The sequence below is a fragment of the Kryptolebias marmoratus genome, linkage group LG12, assembly GCF_001649575.2.
Source record: "Kryptolebias marmoratus isolate JLee-2015 linkage group LG12, ASM164957v2, whole genome shotgun sequence".
Taxonomy (NCBI): domain Eukaryota; kingdom Metazoa; phylum Chordata; class Actinopteri; order Cyprinodontiformes; family Rivulidae; genus Kryptolebias; species Kryptolebias marmoratus.
This window is the reverse complement of record NC_051441.1, coordinates 8698205-8714178: the sequence shown is the minus strand read 5'-3', so window position 1 is coordinate 8714178 and position 15974 is coordinate 8698205. Positions and strand designations below refer to the sequence as shown.

The 15974-nt window shown below is 40.7% G+C and overlaps 2 protein-coding genes across 2 annotated transcripts; both read right to left on the bottom strand.

Moving 5' to 3' along the window:
- Positions 1 to 171: 171 nt before the first annotated feature.
- On the bottom strand, positions 172 to 4326 carry LOC108241268 (medium-chain acyl-CoA ligase ACSF2, mitochondrial-like). Its single transcript, XM_017425295.3, has 16 exons — positions 4179 to 4326; positions 3384 to 3579; positions 3148 to 3276; positions 2865 to 2918; positions 2612 to 2730; positions 2319 to 2481; positions 2133 to 2228; positions 1888 to 2039; positions 1712 to 1800; positions 1568 to 1644; positions 1372 to 1479; positions 1138 to 1289; positions 866 to 1007; positions 636 to 746; positions 468 to 536; positions 172 to 396 (listed from the first exon to the last, which is right to left on the bottom strand). Exons 1-16 carry the CDS (start codon positions 4298 to 4300, stop codon positions 346 to 348), a joined length of 1830 nt encoding a protein of 609 aa, XP_017280784.1. The 5' UTR covers positions 4301 to 4326; the 3' UTR covers positions 172 to 345.
- A 920-nt stretch (positions 4327 to 5246) lies between these two features.
- LOC108241272 (medium-chain acyl-CoA ligase ACSF2, mitochondrial-like) lies at positions 5247 to 10032 on the bottom strand. The gene is made up of 16 exons (XM_017425299.3): positions 9873 to 10032; positions 8492 to 8687; positions 8256 to 8384; positions 7973 to 8026; positions 7720 to 7838; positions 7427 to 7589; positions 7241 to 7336; positions 6996 to 7147; positions 6820 to 6908; positions 6676 to 6752; positions 6480 to 6587; positions 6246 to 6397; positions 5974 to 6115; positions 5744 to 5854; positions 5576 to 5644; positions 5247 to 5503 (listed from the first exon to the last, which is right to left on the bottom strand). The coding sequence occupies exons 1-16, from the start codon at positions 9992 to 9994 to the stop codon at positions 5453 to 5455; spliced, it is 1830 nt and encodes a 609-aa protein (XP_017280788.1). The 5' UTR covers positions 9995 to 10032; the 3' UTR covers positions 5247 to 5452.
- Between the last annotated feature and the right edge of the window lie 5942 nt (positions 10033 to 15974).

The window sequence follows — 15974 nt, the reverse complement described above, 5'->3', positions numbered from 1 at the left end:
TCAGTGAGAGAGATCTAACAAGTCCACCCAGCTAAAGATAGTCACCGATTCAGCACTTGTTTGTTTTTGTTTTTCCCTTTTAGATATTCTTACTCAAACATGATTGTTGTAAATAATCTAAGTATTGTTTGCCCTCTAGTGGTGGTGGGTAGAAACGACAATAACGTGTGATTTGAAATTTAAAAGCCTGTTTATTCAATCCAGCTGTCACAGTTCCGCCTTAGTACCAAATATCACATATATTTTTATCTAATAAAATCATGAAGGCTTATTTTTCTTTCTGTAATCCACAGGAGTTTAATTTTATTAGTGTTCTCAAACAGCTTCCAGTATGATTTTAAAAACTTAAAGATTCAATTTCTTCTCCATTTCCTCCTTTAATTTGTTCTTCTTGATCTAGAAGAAGAAAAAACCCATAAAAATGATATTTATTTGGCAGCAATGTTTGTTTGAAACAGAGCTGTTACCTTTCCTGAGGAGGTCAGAGGGAAGCTGTCCACAAAAATCACATAATGTGGGATCTTGAAGTGAGATATCTGAAGAGGAAAACAAACATTGGTGCATAAACTGTCCAACTGTGGTCTTCTTCATAATATTTTAGACATTATGTATGTTTATTCATCATCTGTCCTCACTTTGCCTTTGCAGAAGCTTCTTATCTCCTCTGCAGTGGAGCTTTGCCCCTGCCTGAGTCTGAGGCAGGCACACACCTGCTCCCCCAGCCTCACATCTTTCACTCCAACCACCTGCAAGCACAGGCAGATCATTGACATTATTATGACATGTTTGTATTCATGTTAAATAGTTAACAGCAGTGGAACATTTTCAATAACAGGAAAGGATGAATGTTGTGTTTAAACCTCACTTGCGCCTCCAGCACTTTTGGATGCGTGTGGAGGAATTGCTCTATTTCAGCAGGATAAATGTTTTCCCCTCCGCGGATGATCATGTCCTTTATACGTCCCTCAATGCGGCAGTATCCCAGACTGTTCAGGCTCGCTGTGTCACTGAATGGATTAAAATTGTAAACACAGCATGTTTCTGCAGGGAATCCTGACCCTTGTGGTACTGACAGGCAACTTTACATTAAGTGCAGAAACACGGCTCTCTGCAGTAATGAGTAAAAATCCATCTTACCCAGTTTTGTACCAGCGACTGTCAGGAATCACCTCTCTGGTTTTCTCAGGATCGTCCCAGTACCCATGCATCACACTGCTGCCTCTGATCAGGAGCTCCCCCGAAGCCCCGAGAGGCACAAGCTCTTCTGTAACAGGGTCCACCACCTTGGCCTACAGTTAGGACACACAGCAGGTCACCTGACTGCAGTGAGATACTGTAGAAGCAAAAATCTGTGTGACCAATGAGACACACCTCAGTGTGAGCCATGATACACCCGACTGTATTCAGCTTCAGCTCATCGTTGTCTTGTGGAAATCCCAGAAATGCCACAGGGCTTGTCTCAGTGGTTCCATAAACAACCTGTTAAAAGATGATGTGCTCATTGGTTTGTATCCACAAAGTACCTTTTTTAGTATTGTTTAAAAAAACAGCACATGTAGCTGCTCACCATTATCTCTTTCATGTTCATTTCTGTTTTTAGTTTCCTCAAAACCTCCGGAGGACAAGGAGCACCTCCCATGAGCCCTAAAACAGAGCAACACTTTACAACAAATAGACCAAAAAATCACAATCCTGTCTTCAGATCACCTACCTGCTTCAATGGATGACAGGTCATATTTGGGTAAATCTTGGCTCAGCAAGTCAGTGAACATGGTAGGAGTGCCATAGACAAAATTGCACCTTGGTTGAGAGAAAAATGCAAATGGCAGATAATGAAAGTGGTTATTATGATTAAACTGGATGTCATAATCATGACGGGGACCATACCTTTCAGCCTGGATGGCTTCTATATTGGCTAGGCTGTCGTAGCCAGAAGACGGAAAAATCAATGAGATTCCATGAATCGCCATACTCATCCCTGCAATCACAGAGCCGAAGCAGTGGTGCAGGGGAACAGGAACACACACTCGCACCTGAGGCTGACCAGGAATGATAAAATAATAGGTTGTTTAAATCTTAATGATTGTTTTTTTCTCTCCAGATCTGGGATATTGCCACAAATGTGGACCTACTCTCCATCCATAACCCATCCGCAGACCCAGGAAGTAAGCATTGTTCACAATGTTGTGGTGGGACAGAGTGGCTCCCTTTGGTTTCCCAGTGGTACCCTAAAACCAGTGGAACAAGCATGTGTCTGAAAAAGTACCTGAAACAAAATGAATCAATCTTTGTTCAAAAAGGTGCAACACTAAAGTTACTGATGTGAACTGAATGTTGATGGGGTCATCAAAGGACAGCTTGCTCTGCAGCTCCATCAGCTGCTTGAAGTGTGGACCCTCCCCTGCTTGCATCACATCCTCCACATGAAGCATCCCTGGCTGCCTCCTGTCAGTCACAATTATCATCCGCAAATCTGGCACCCTGGAAGACCCACAACAGGTCATCTATGCTGCAGCCACAACTGGTTTGATTGTACTATTAAAATATATATCAGTACTTAATCCCATAAAGGAAGAAGGTTTACTAAGTCTGACATCTGACTCTGTCAGACCTGGAGCTTTTAATCATGCCAGTCGGCATGGTGTCGATTCCTGGGCAGATCTCTCTCAGCATCTCACAAAAGTTTTGGGTTCTAAAGCGAGTGGGACACAACACTGCTTTACACTGAACCTAGACACAACAAATCACCTCTGTTACATTCAATCAGTAGAACAATTGTATGCTTTTACATCTCTTTTAGATTGCATGTGTTTTTACGACATACAGGCATGTGGACATGTATGCAGGGTGATGACATCAGCTACCTTTTTCAGAGTAAAGACCACTTCATCCACTTGATAAGCTGGGTTCAGTGACACCTGCAAGGATAGAACCGGTTTGAAGTCAGATTAACTTGCTGGAGATATTGGCAGCACATACCACCATGCATGCTTCAAAGATATGTTAAATCATTCTACAATATGGAAGTCAGAATCTGATCATGATAGTTCGGTAAACATATCAGTATCTGTCTCTCTTGTACTTGACAAGTGTATTTAGTAAAACAGGGCTCCTCTGTGTAAATATACTGAGCTTCCATGCACTGACCAGTATAATTCCAGCCTTGGCTGAAGCAAACTGAAAAAGGATCCATTCATATATGTTTGGGCCCCAGACTCCCAGCCGATCACCTCGCTTCAAGCCAAGAGCGAGCAGACCTGCAGCTGCCTTGTCAACCTGTACAAAACAATTTACAATGCAGCGCTTCAGCAAATACAAGGACCCATTCTAACATGATTCCAACAAGATAAGTGTTTGTTTAAAGCATCACATCTGACACCTACATCCTGCTGAAACTGTGCAAAGGTTTTGCGGATGCCGTCCTGCAGAAAGACCACAGCTTGGCGGTCAGGACAGCGTTGGACTGTGGCGTCCAGGCTCTGTCCCACAGTCAGGGGCAGCAAAGAAACAGAGGAGGTGCCGTGGACGTAGCTGGTTATGACTGAGGGTTTGTGAGGGGGGCTGTCCACATGAAGGGACCTGGAAAAGATTACAATGTTCAAAGGTTGTGTGCAGCACATGACTGTTCCTTTAAGAATGATCAATTTCTACAGTTACAGAACTGTTAAAGATAATACTCAATGATTTTTAGAAGTTTCATAGCACAACAAGACGGTTTTAAAAGTGAACCTTGGGGTGTAATAAGACGTAAACACAAACAAAATGTCAGGACAATTAAACCTATAGTATACACCAAGAAGACACAAAGAATTGAGCTGACTAAAGCGAGGTAATTCACAGTACAATAAAGTTGATGTCATGGAAAGTTGATTGCAGTGACTCTTAGGAAAAACTAATCATATGAATTTAAACCAAAGCACAATTTAGAGATCAGACAGCTGAAGACCAGAAATGAGAAGGCAGCTGTTTTCTTGTGGTGTTTGTTTCCAGATTAAAGATAATCTGAGTTTGTTTTAGTCTTTAAAATGGTTTCCCTGTCTTTATGCACATGTCACTTTTTAGCAAACTTTCTGGCCATGTTGGGACAATAACAATACTTTTCAGTCCTTTTCAAACGAAAAGACAAATAATTTGTGGCACCCTTTTGTTATTTCATGAAAATATTAATGATAACTTACCGACATTGCTGCAGAAAACTTGTGCAGTGTTGTTTCCAAGTCTGGTATGGTCTGATCCCACCCAAACACCTGAAACTGTGAGCACTGGACCCGAGCAGAGAGGAGGACAACAGTGCAGACATTACTCTCGAGTGTAACTGTCACTGTGAGCCAGCTACATATGTAAACACTCTTGTGTAATCTTTAACTTTTACACACCTTCCCAGATTAAAAGGGGACATAGATTCTGGCAGGCCGAGTCACCACCTCTGGCAGAACCTGTGTCCCCCCACCCCAGCAACATGAACAGTTTGAAAGACTCCTCATCATGACTGATTATTATTGTGATTTTCAAAACAGTTGCTCTTTTTAATGTAAAGTTAAAGGGGACCCACATTCTGGCAGGCCGAGTCACCAGCTCTGCTAAGATTTGTTAATGTTGGCACAATCACATTAAAATGCAAGCATATTATTATTGTCCTTAAAAGGAGTACAAACCATGCAAATTTTCAAGATGCCCATGGAACCTTTGATGTTTTACACAATGGTGCTTTTTTACTGTTATATGGCACTTTGTCCTTTATGTTCCATGCAAATGTAATGTTGAAAGTTGTCCAACAGAAGGCGCCATATTTATTTGCATCAAATGCTTCAACAAACTGAACCATTCCAGCACAGTTGCATCATATTGCTTCAGTAGTTCAGAAAGCTTCGGCTCCTCTGTCACATACAGGTTTTCATGTTTTGTTCTCATTAGTTAGCTCTCAGTTGGACCTATTCTTTGATATTTTCCTCAGTTATCACAGAAAGCTCCTCGTGGCCAGGTGATGTGTTGTACTGAAGAGTATAGATGAGAAGAAGGAGTGCCTCCCAACCAGAGTATTGTATCTCAGTGACTAATTAAAGAGAATGGTGCTTTAAAAAATGCACAAAGGCTGATTGTTTCCTAACATTTTCACTGACAATTTGTAGTTCTTATCAATGATTTTCATAGTTATTGATAAATATTTTTATTTCATTATAACAGACACAAAAACGATGAATATGAAACATAATTTTATTGAATTTATTTGTGTTTATAGGAAATGTTCATTTACGTCTCTTGATTGTAAAATGGCTTTCATAAAACTAATAAATTAATAACATAGATGTTGCAGTATTTAAACTAAACATTAAAAAGCAGCACAAAATGACATGGTATGAAATACTAAAAGTATTTAGTTGCAGATCCTCAGTTGAGTCTTTATGCTTCACATTACTGTGTCCTGAAACAGCGTGCAGTAAGATCCAAAACATTAAAGCTCTAATTTCTTCTCCATTTCCTCCTTTAATTTGTTCTTCTTGATCTAGAAGATGAAAAACCCCATAAAAAATGGTATTTATTTGGCAGTAATGTTTGTTTGAAACAGAGCTGTTACCTTTCCTGAGGAGGTCAGAGGGAAGCTGTCCACAAAAATCACATAATGTGGGATCTTGAAGTGAGATATCTGAAGAGGAAAACAAACATTGGTGCATAAACTGTCCAACTGTGGTCTTCTTCATAATATTTTAGACATTATGTATGTTTATTCATCATCTGTCCTCACTTTGCCTTTGCAGAAGCTTCTTATCTCCTCTGCAGTGGAGCTTTGCCCCTGCCTGAGTCTGAGGCAGGCACACACCTGCTCCCCCAGCCTCACATCTTTCACTCCAACCACCTGCAAGCACAGGCAGATCATTGACATTATTATGACATGTTTGTATTCATGTTAAATAGTTAACAGCAGTGGAACATTTTCAATAACAGGAAAGGATGAATGTTGTGTTTAAACCTCACTTGCGCCTCCAGCACTTTTGGATGCGTGTGGAGGAATTGCTCTATTTCAGCAGGATAAATGTTTTCCCCTCCGCGGATGATCATGTCCTTTATACGTCCCTCAATGCGGCAGTATCCCAGACTGTTCAGGCTCGCTGTGTCACTGAATGGATTAAAATTGTAAACACAGCATGTTTCTGCAGGGAATCCTGACCCTTGTGGTACTGACAGGCAACTTTACATTAAGTGCAGAAACACGGCTCTCTGCAGTAATGAGTAAAAATCCATCTTACCCAGTTTTGTACCAGCGACTGTCAGGAATCACCTCTCTGGTTTTCTCAGGATCGTCCCAGTACCCATGCATCACACTGCTGCCTCTGATCAGGAGCTCCCCCGAAGCCCCGAGAGGCACAAGCTCTTCTGTAACAGGGTCCACCACCTTGGCCTACAGTTAGGACACACAGCAGGTCACCTGACTGCAGTGAGATACTGTAGAAGCAAAAATCTGTGTGACCAATGAGACACACCTCAGTGTGAGCCATGATACACCCGACTGTATTCAGCTTCAGCTCATCGTTGTCTTGTGGAAATCCCAGAAATGCCACAGGGCTTGTCTCAGTGGTTCCATAAACAACCTGTTAAAAGATGATGTGCTCATTGGTTTGTATCCACAAAGTACCTTTTTTAGTATTGTTTAAAAAAACAGCACATGTAGCTGCTCACCATTATCTCTTTCATGTTCATTTCTGTTTTTAGTTTCCTCAAAACCTCCGGAGGACAAGGAGCACCTCCCATGAGCCCTAAAACAGAGCAACACTTTACAACAAATAGACCAAAAAATCACAATCCTGTCTTCAGATCACCTACCTGCTTCAATGGATGACAGGTCATATTTGGGTAAATCTTGGCTCAGCAAGTCAGTGAACATGGTAGGAGTGCCATAGACAAAATTGCACCTTGGTTGAGAGAAAAATGCAAATGGCAGATAATGAAAGTGGTTATTATGATTAAACTGGATGTCATAATCATGACGGGGACCATACCTTTCAGCCTGGATGGCTTCTATATTGGCTAGGCTGTCGTAGCCAGAAGACGGAAAAATCAATGAGATTCCATGAATCGCCATACTCATCCCTGCAATCACAGAGCCGAAGCAGTGGTGCAGGGGAACAGGAACACACACTCGCACCTGAGGCTGACCAGGAATGATAAAATAATAGGTTGTTTAAATCTTAATGATTGTTTTTTTCTCTCCAGATCTGGGATATTGCCACAAATGTGGACCTACTCTCCATCCATAACCCATCCGCAGACCCAGGAAGTAAGCATTGTTCACAATGTTGTGGTGGGACAGAGTGGCTCCCTTTGGTTTCCCAGTGGTACCCTAAAACCAGTGGAACAAGCATGTGTCTGAAAAAGTACCTGAAACAAAATGAATCAATCTTTGTTCAAAAAGGTGCAACACTAAAGTTACTGATGTGAACTGAATGTTGATGGGGTCATCAAAGGACAGCTTGCTCTGCAGCTCCATCAGCTGCTTGAAGTGTGGACCCTCCCCTGCTTGCATCACATCCTCCACATGAAGCATCCCTGGCTGCCTCCTGTCAGTCACAATTATCATCCGCAAATCTGGCACCCTGGAAGACCCACAACAGGTCATCTATGCTGCAGCCACAACTGGTTTGATTGTACTATTAAAATATATATCAGTACTTAATCCCATAAAGGAAGAAGGTTTACTAAGTCTGACATCTGACTCTGTCAGACCTGGAGCTTTTAATCATGCCAGTCGGCATGGTGTCGATTCCTGGGCAGATCTCTCTCAGCATCTCACAAAAGTTTTGGGTTCTAAAGCGAGTGGGACACAACACTGCTTTACACTGAACCTAGACACAACAAATCACCTCTGTTACATTCAATCAGTAGAACAATTGTATGCTTTTACATCTCTTTTAGATTGCATGTGTTTTTACGACATACAGGCATGTGGACATGTATGCAGGGTGATGACATCAGCTACCTTTTTCAGAGTAAAGACCACTTCATCCACTTGATAAGCTGGGTTCAGTGACACCTGCAAGGATAGAACCGGTTTGAAGTCAGATTAACTTGCTGGAGATATTGGCAGCACATACCACCATGCATGCTTCAAAGATATGTTAAATCATTCTACAATATGGAAGTCAGAATCTGATCATGATAGTTCGGTAAACATATCAGTATCTGTCTCTCTTGTACTTGACAAGTGTATTTAGTAAAACAGGGCTCCTCTGTGTAAATATACTGAGCTTCCATGCACTGACCAGTATAATTCCAGCCTTGGCTGAAGCAAACTGAAAAAGGATCCATTCATATATGTTTGGGCCCCAGACTCCCAGCCGATCACCTCGCTTCAAGCCAAGAGCGAGCAGACCTGCAGCTGCCTTGTCAACCTGTACAAAACAATTTACAATGCAGCGCTTCAGCAAATACAAGGACCCATTCTAACATGATTCCAACAAGATAAGTGTTTGTTTAAAGCATCACATCTGACACCTACATCCTGCTGAAACTGTGCAAAGGTTTTGCGGATGCCGTCCTGCAGAAAGACCACAGCTTGGCGGTCAGGACAGCGTTGGACTGTGGCGTCCAGGCTCTGTCCCACAGTCAGGGGCAGCAAAGAAACAGAGGAGGTGCCGTGGACGTAGCTGGTTATGACTGAGGGTTTGTGAGGGGGGCTGTCCACATGAAGGGACCTGGAAAAGATAATGATGTTCAGAAGTTGAAAGCAGCACATGACTTGTCATTTAAGGATGATCATTTATATATTTATATATATCATATACAAATCTTTAAAATCTTCTTGCCTGGATTATGTCCTTTTTAACCTGAGAAATATATATTTTCCTTAGGTTGTTAGTATTCAGCAGATCTCTTGATATGATGTTGTGACTTTCAGTATTTCAGTGTGTTTTTGTTGTTGATGCTTTCCAGTTCATGATGGCTGCTGGTGAACTTGCTAAGTGCATTGTTTTTATTATCATTAATTTTTAAGCGTTTTCTTTTTTTAATGTCTATTCGCTTTTACGATTGACCTTTTTCGACATACTTTTAAAGGTTTATTTATTCCATATTTTACATTTGTATTTCTTTATTTTTACTATTTTTTAAGGTTTTCTATCATTTTTGGCAATTTGGTCAATTTCTCATTATAGTCAGCTCTGGTAGGGCTTTCCTCAGCTCTGCAGACATTTACCTCCATCTGCTCTCAAACCTAATATCACCACTAAGGGATAGCAGAGGGAGGAGGTGTCGGCCCCTGTGGACAGGCCTTCCGTTCTGTAACACACCGATTCCGGAGGGAGGTGATCCTGTGCTGCGGCGAAGGGTTTAGGTGAAGCCTAACTTGTTTTCCATCATAGTAATCAGACTTTGGAATGTCTGGAAGGGGATAGGAAATAAGTATTGGTAATCTTTTCTTTGTAGTTATTGTGCTTGGTTTACTTTAAGTTGACACCAATGTTCTGACTTTGTTACTGATTAACTCCCCTGCTGAGAGCGTTAGGCTCCACAGATGTCTTGTGGCTTCGGCCTTCTGGTAATCGGCTTTGATGGTTACAGAACGTCTCCTTAAGGTTTTCTTCGTATTAAAAAATATGAAAGTACAAGTTGGGTTTTTGCAGTCTCACTTTATTTCCTTCCCTGGAAAACTATTTCACTCTTTCTGCAACAAGGACCAGGAAGAAAAAGGCCAACTGTTTTCTCGTGGCGTTTTGTTTTCAAATTAAAGATAATCCAAGTTTATTTTAGTTTTTAAACCTTCTGGCCATGTTGGGACAATAACAGCGCCTAAAGTTATTTTCAAGCAAAAAGACTAAAAGCGCCCATACGTAATTAGTGACACCTTGTTACTTATTAAATTCTTTTTCTTTAAAACTTACCGACATGGCTGCAGCAAAAATGTGCAGCATTGTTTCCAAGTCTGGTAGGGTTTGATCCCACCCAAACACCTGAAACTGTGAGCACTGGACCCGAGCAGAGAGGAGAACAACAGTGCAGACATTGTTCCTGAGTAACACTGTCACTCTGAGGCAGCTTCCTGCGTAAGCAGTCTTGTGTAATATTTAACTTTTACACACCTTTACAGACTGAACGTTCAGAGCGGTGGGTCCTGATCCTGACGATATTTATCTTTCAGCTAAGACCTCAGCATATAGAGCACATTTAATCAGGCCCTTTTCCACCTTTAATAGTTTCTTCTTTTCTCAAACTGAGAAACATGATTCAATTTGACCAGATGATCATTTAAGTTTTGAACAAAACTTTTCCAGAAACAAAACTGGATGAAAAGAAGCTTCCCTAAAAACCCCACAAACCCATTTTTGAACTGTAATTAGTTTATAAAAGCTGTATATTTTTCTAGAAAAAAAATTATGTTCATGAAATCTGTTTTTGTCCATTCAGGAGTTAATAAAACCATATTTTTTGTTTCGTTGTGAAAATAAGATGACGTGTGTTCTCATTAATCATTAAAACTAGATCTTGAAGGTGAATATGCTGCAGCCTTCCTCTTTATGTTTAGTTATTTATGTTAGACATTGATAATAAACAACTTCTCTGGCCAGCAGTTGTTGGTTTTATGAAGGGTTTTTTGTTGTTTTTTTGCCAGAAATAAATCATAAACTAAACTTGAGTTTATGCTTATGTTTTTTTTTTTAAAGAAAACCGACACATTCTGTCATGTATCCAAGAATAACCTTACATTCAATTAATGTTTAACTGACTAACACACATAACACACCAAAACATTATGATAATGATTTGTCAGTGTTTGGACCACTTCTCTGCAGAGCAAATTCATTGTTCAGGCTTTGTTAAAAATACATTAAAAATCTGTATTTCACTGCCTCTGTGGGATGGGGGGCGAGGACTTTCAACATAAAGGCTGCTTTCTGCACGGTCACTGAACTCTTTTTATGGTTCTGTAGGTTAAAACTGTCAAGAACTGGACCAGAGTCAATCATAGGGTGTGTGAGAATGTATATCAATCTCAAAGTTGTCATAAATGTAAAATGGTGGCACAAATGCCTGTTGCAAGACTCAGTAAGTCCAGCAGAGGGCAGCAAAACCAAACTCTCTCCCTCTTTTTAAGCCTTTTCCGTTTTTATCACAGCTACACAGCTAATTTCACTCTCTTATTATTGTTGTCAATTAACACAGCAACTTTGTGGCACTGTTTTATCAAGTAGCTATAAAATATTTTTTATTCAGACACTGATTGTGATGGATTGTGCAAGAAGGCTTTCTGGATTTTGTGCAACAATACACAATGAAGTTAAAAGAAAAAACATAAAAACAAACTTTTTTCAATTGAATGATTTTTGCCTGTTTAAAAATAAAATATGTGAATATCATTTGTAGTTTAAGAACTAAAACTTACATGTGATATGGTCTTAAAGATCAAGCAAACCATGAACAGTTTGTGTTTTCTGCACCTGAAGTAATATCTTTGCACCTAAAGATGCTGAACTCTGATCAGTTCTAATGTACAATATTATTGTATGTGGGCAACAATTTAATCTTCTGTGTGATGTGCTATCAATACAGCAAGAAAACAATCAATCAATCATTTGACCTGAAACTGACTCTTTTAACATAAAAAACAACAACAACAACTAATTATGTGATTTACTTTAAGTAATCTTATATTAGTGGCATGAAACTTGAATTAAAATCAATGTATATCTTCCTTTTCTAATGTGATGTCTGTCTTTTTTGTAAAAATTAATAAACATGACAACTTGTGACAAAAGGGGGGCAGAAAAGAGTCACAACACCACATGCCAGTATGCAACAAAAACTTGAGTAAAAAGTAGCTCCTGCTGCTGTATTTTGTTGTCAGAGCCTCGTGCATTTTGTATATGTTTATGACAGGTTTATAAACTTTTACGCCGCTGGTAGGACACTTTAACATAATGTTTCCCAGCTGGCTGCTGGAGCCCATAAAACTGATGGAGTGGAGGAGTAAAATGAATGTGTAGATTTCTTAACCCAAACCTTGCCTGTTAAAACAGCTGCACTAAATTTTAAGGGATGGACGTAGTTTCAGATTTTTTTTGTTTACTAGAGTACGACCGCAGTGTCCAGCTTTAATCTGGCCATGATGGTTCACTGGAATATTTTCAGATGAACGACCAGCACGCTGATCAGAAGGACCCAGTTAAGGTCGAGACATTAAAGTAAATTTGTTTTCTTTCAGCAGATTACGTGCAAGAACTGTGTGATGCACATTCTGTCACTGACAATCACCTGCAGCTGTCCTTCACACCTACTTCAGGTATGAAACATGACTTCAGGGCTTCTGTTCAAGCCCAACAACAATATATTTTTGCTTGCTAGAGAAAAAGAAATACAAAAAATTGTATTTTATGTTGTTCATTTGACGCTGATATTTGAAATACTGCAAAGCATGTATATTTTGTTTTTTGTGAATGTTCATTATTTACATGAAATTGTAATTATGTCTGCTTCAAATTTTTATTGCATTATAGTTCCAGCGTCTACTCTTAGCATCTAATAAGAATCGTATTTATAGCTAATTTTAAAATGTATAGTTTATCGTTTAGCAACAGTCCTAATAGTTGCTATAAAACCTATAAATGTGTGGGCTGAGTGCACAGAATATGTGTTCACCTGGATTCATGTTCCATGAAGGAAAATAACACACCAGACCCAATGATGACGAGAAGAACACAACTTCACAACAACAAATGGATGAATTAATTTCATGCATAGAAGGTTTCTGGGCAGCTGTGCTGAAATGCAGTGTGAATAAAAAAGTGTGTATGGCTGCAAAGTCCCACAAAGGTCCCACACACACACCATAAACTGATCCTTAAACTGGCTTGTAGAAAATTGTGTTTTCTTTGTATGAGAAAAAAATGCTTTGGTGATAAATACCTGAGATGTTTTTATAGACAATGCTTCCCATGATTGGCTTCCTTTTTCAGACCTGGTTGTCCACTTTTTTTCATTCAGTTCAAGAGTTTGATGGTCAGCAACTCAAAAGTTCTGGGATCTTTCTGTATTAATTGTTGGTTTGGTAGCATAAAAACAATTCGTGGCTTTTCAGAAGCTTCACGTGTTTTTATAAATGAAATTTCTGTGTGAGTGTTCTGAGGCCTTATTGTCACTCTCTCCATGGTTTCCTTCCTTAGAAATGTTGTGAATTCCACAGCAGAGCAGTGATAATCCTCTTAAATCTACACATCATGTCCCTAATGAGCCGACAGGTTTGCAGTCCACAGCTGGGTGGACTTTCAGGATTGTGGTGCAGCCTGAGCATTTAGCATTCAGGAAATTTCAGAAAAGTGAAAAGAGGCTTAAAATATATAATTTACTGTTTTATCTGTGTACTAGTTACAATTTCCAATCTTACTCCTTTTCTTTTTGTTTTATCTTTAACACGGATGTGAAAGCAAGCCGACTCGAGGTTTTTAGTTTTGTACTTTTATCCCTAATCGGGTTGACCTTTGACCCTCTGCAGCACAAGCATGTCACACGCACGCACGGTTCCTCGCCTCTGATTAAGGGTCACTTGCCGTCACCTGTGCCCGAGCTGCCGAGCCCGCCTGTGCACATGTGAGTGTGTGATCCCCCGCAGTTCGCTCTCTCCAGCCTCAGCCATTCCCTCCCCAGCTGGGCTTTCAGCTGTCGCCAACACTTGTCAACTCAATAACTGTTGCCGCAGCTCAGCACACCGTTTTACAAGCACTAATGATTTTAACGAAATCCAACCCGCTCCCATGAGACGTGGCGAACAGAAATAATGCTTTGCCAAAGTGTTTCATTAAAACTGTACCCAGAAAATGTATTTTCATTGCAATGTCAAGCATTTTCTTATTTATCTCTGAGACTTAGAACTATTCTTCTCTGCAGTTTTCTTTATTGTGTGTGTAATGTGCTTTTGTGGGTGTGTGCTTACAAAGTGCCTGTGTGTGTGTGTTGGAGGGGGGTGGGGGATTCTAAGGTCAGTCTTATATTCAATTGACTCCAAAAGTTAACCAGTTGCAGATGAACCTTCATGGATTATTTTGTACAGGTTTCATTAAAATGTGTCTGAGATGTTCTGGTAACAGATAGCCACACAAACTCACACAGGTAAAACATTATCATCCACCTTTACTTTTCGGAGGCAGGCGATAATTACTGCAGACATTTTCTTTCAGAGCAGACGTGCATTCAGCGTTTGATACTAAGTCTGTGAACAGATTTGATTTGGGTTTTGGTGCATGAAGTTAAACTTGGCTCTTGTCAAAATTGTCTTCTTGACAATAAACAGTGGTGTTTCCAAATTTAACAAAAGAGGGATGCAACTATTCCCTGTTTTCTTCCATCCTCCTCTTCCACAAACTCATCCATCATTCTCTGTTCTGAAAGCAAACAGCTCATATCCGCTCCTGTGTAAAAATCTAAGGGTTCACTTCCTACCTATCTGTCACGCTACCTATTATTCCCCTCATTTGGACATCCATCAAATGTCACACGTTCAATTACACAATCTATCACGCTCCCTTCTCGTCCCGCCATTGGCTGATAGTCTTTCTCACCTCACATTACCCAAAGATGTGTGTTTCCTTTAGCAGGCTCGAGGGCATGGCCTTGTCTACTTCAAAATCTAATGGTTGAATTTAGACAGGAACTTTTTTTTTTCTCCTCTCATCCAAAGGCTACAACCAAGGTTAGAGGTCAGAGAGGGTTGGCCCAGTTGCCAAGGAGGAGTCAAGCAGCAGGGTAAAACCACTGGTGCTCATTGGACTGTGCAAACAGCAGATTTGCCTCTCCGATCGTGCTTCTGACAGGCCTGAGAGCAACGAGGGCCTTTGCAGATTTCATTGTCACAATCAGACAAGAAGCAAGTGTTGATAGATGACAGGTTGTATAGAGCTGGTAACAATATGCTCATTCATTGCCAAGACTCAGTCTGGTTTGGGGTGGGGACAGGATAATCTTTTTGTTATCAGAGTTGGCAGATATTTCTGTATTGGTAAGGATCCGTCCATGATGCATTGTACCATTTAGTGCAGGACACGACATCTGATCCGATGTAAAAATGCAAACTGTATTAAAATAACAAATTATGATGGTTCACGGTCATTGTGACATCATGAGAAAGTCCCCTCCATTGACAGGGCTCGCTGTTGCCATGGGGCCACTGGTAAAGGCACTGAAGCTCAGTAAATGAAAGTTGTTGGGGGGAGGGGATGTGAAGACAAGTAAATAAAAGTGCCATTTGCTGCATGTTTGCTTGGCGCCCTCTGAGCCAAAGTCAGCGTGTTATTGGGCTTCTGATTATTGGAGGGCTAACTGCAGGAGGACCCCCACCACCACCACCACTACCTCTCCATACACACATACACTTGAGAGCATTGGCATGTTTGTTGAATGAACAGGACACCCCAGTGCTGCCTCTGGGGGCCATGTGAGCAGACAGCAGCGGCACACATTCATTCATTGAGAAAGAGGACAGCTCGGGACAAAAGTAAGAAGGAGGCAGTCGTGTTGGAACAGACTTCAGCACTGAACCACCATTCACAGACAGAAATAATTAGATGTAATACAGACATCAGCCCAGACAGAAGCATCTACATAATAAAGCTTCCCTGTGTTGGTGTTTTCCATCACATGCATCAAGTCTGTTTTCACTCTGATAAAGCTACTGTATTTTATTTAACTGAATAAGATCCAAAAAGTCTATGCCAGACAAAACAAACTAACAGTGTTCTTTAAACCATCTGATGAAGGTCGTGTCCGGGTTACTTCATGAACATGACACATTTTCCCTGTTGGAACGCATAATTCCTCGATCCACTTTGATGGTTGATACTGAGACGTGGAGGCAAGCCCATTTCACCAGAGACACCCAACTCTTAAGGGGATAGGGCCTTTTGGCTCAGGGCTAGGGTTAGGGTCTCCTCAGGGTTTAAGGGGATAGGGCCTTTTGGCCCAGGGCTAGGGTTAGGGTCTCCTCAGGGTTTAAGGGG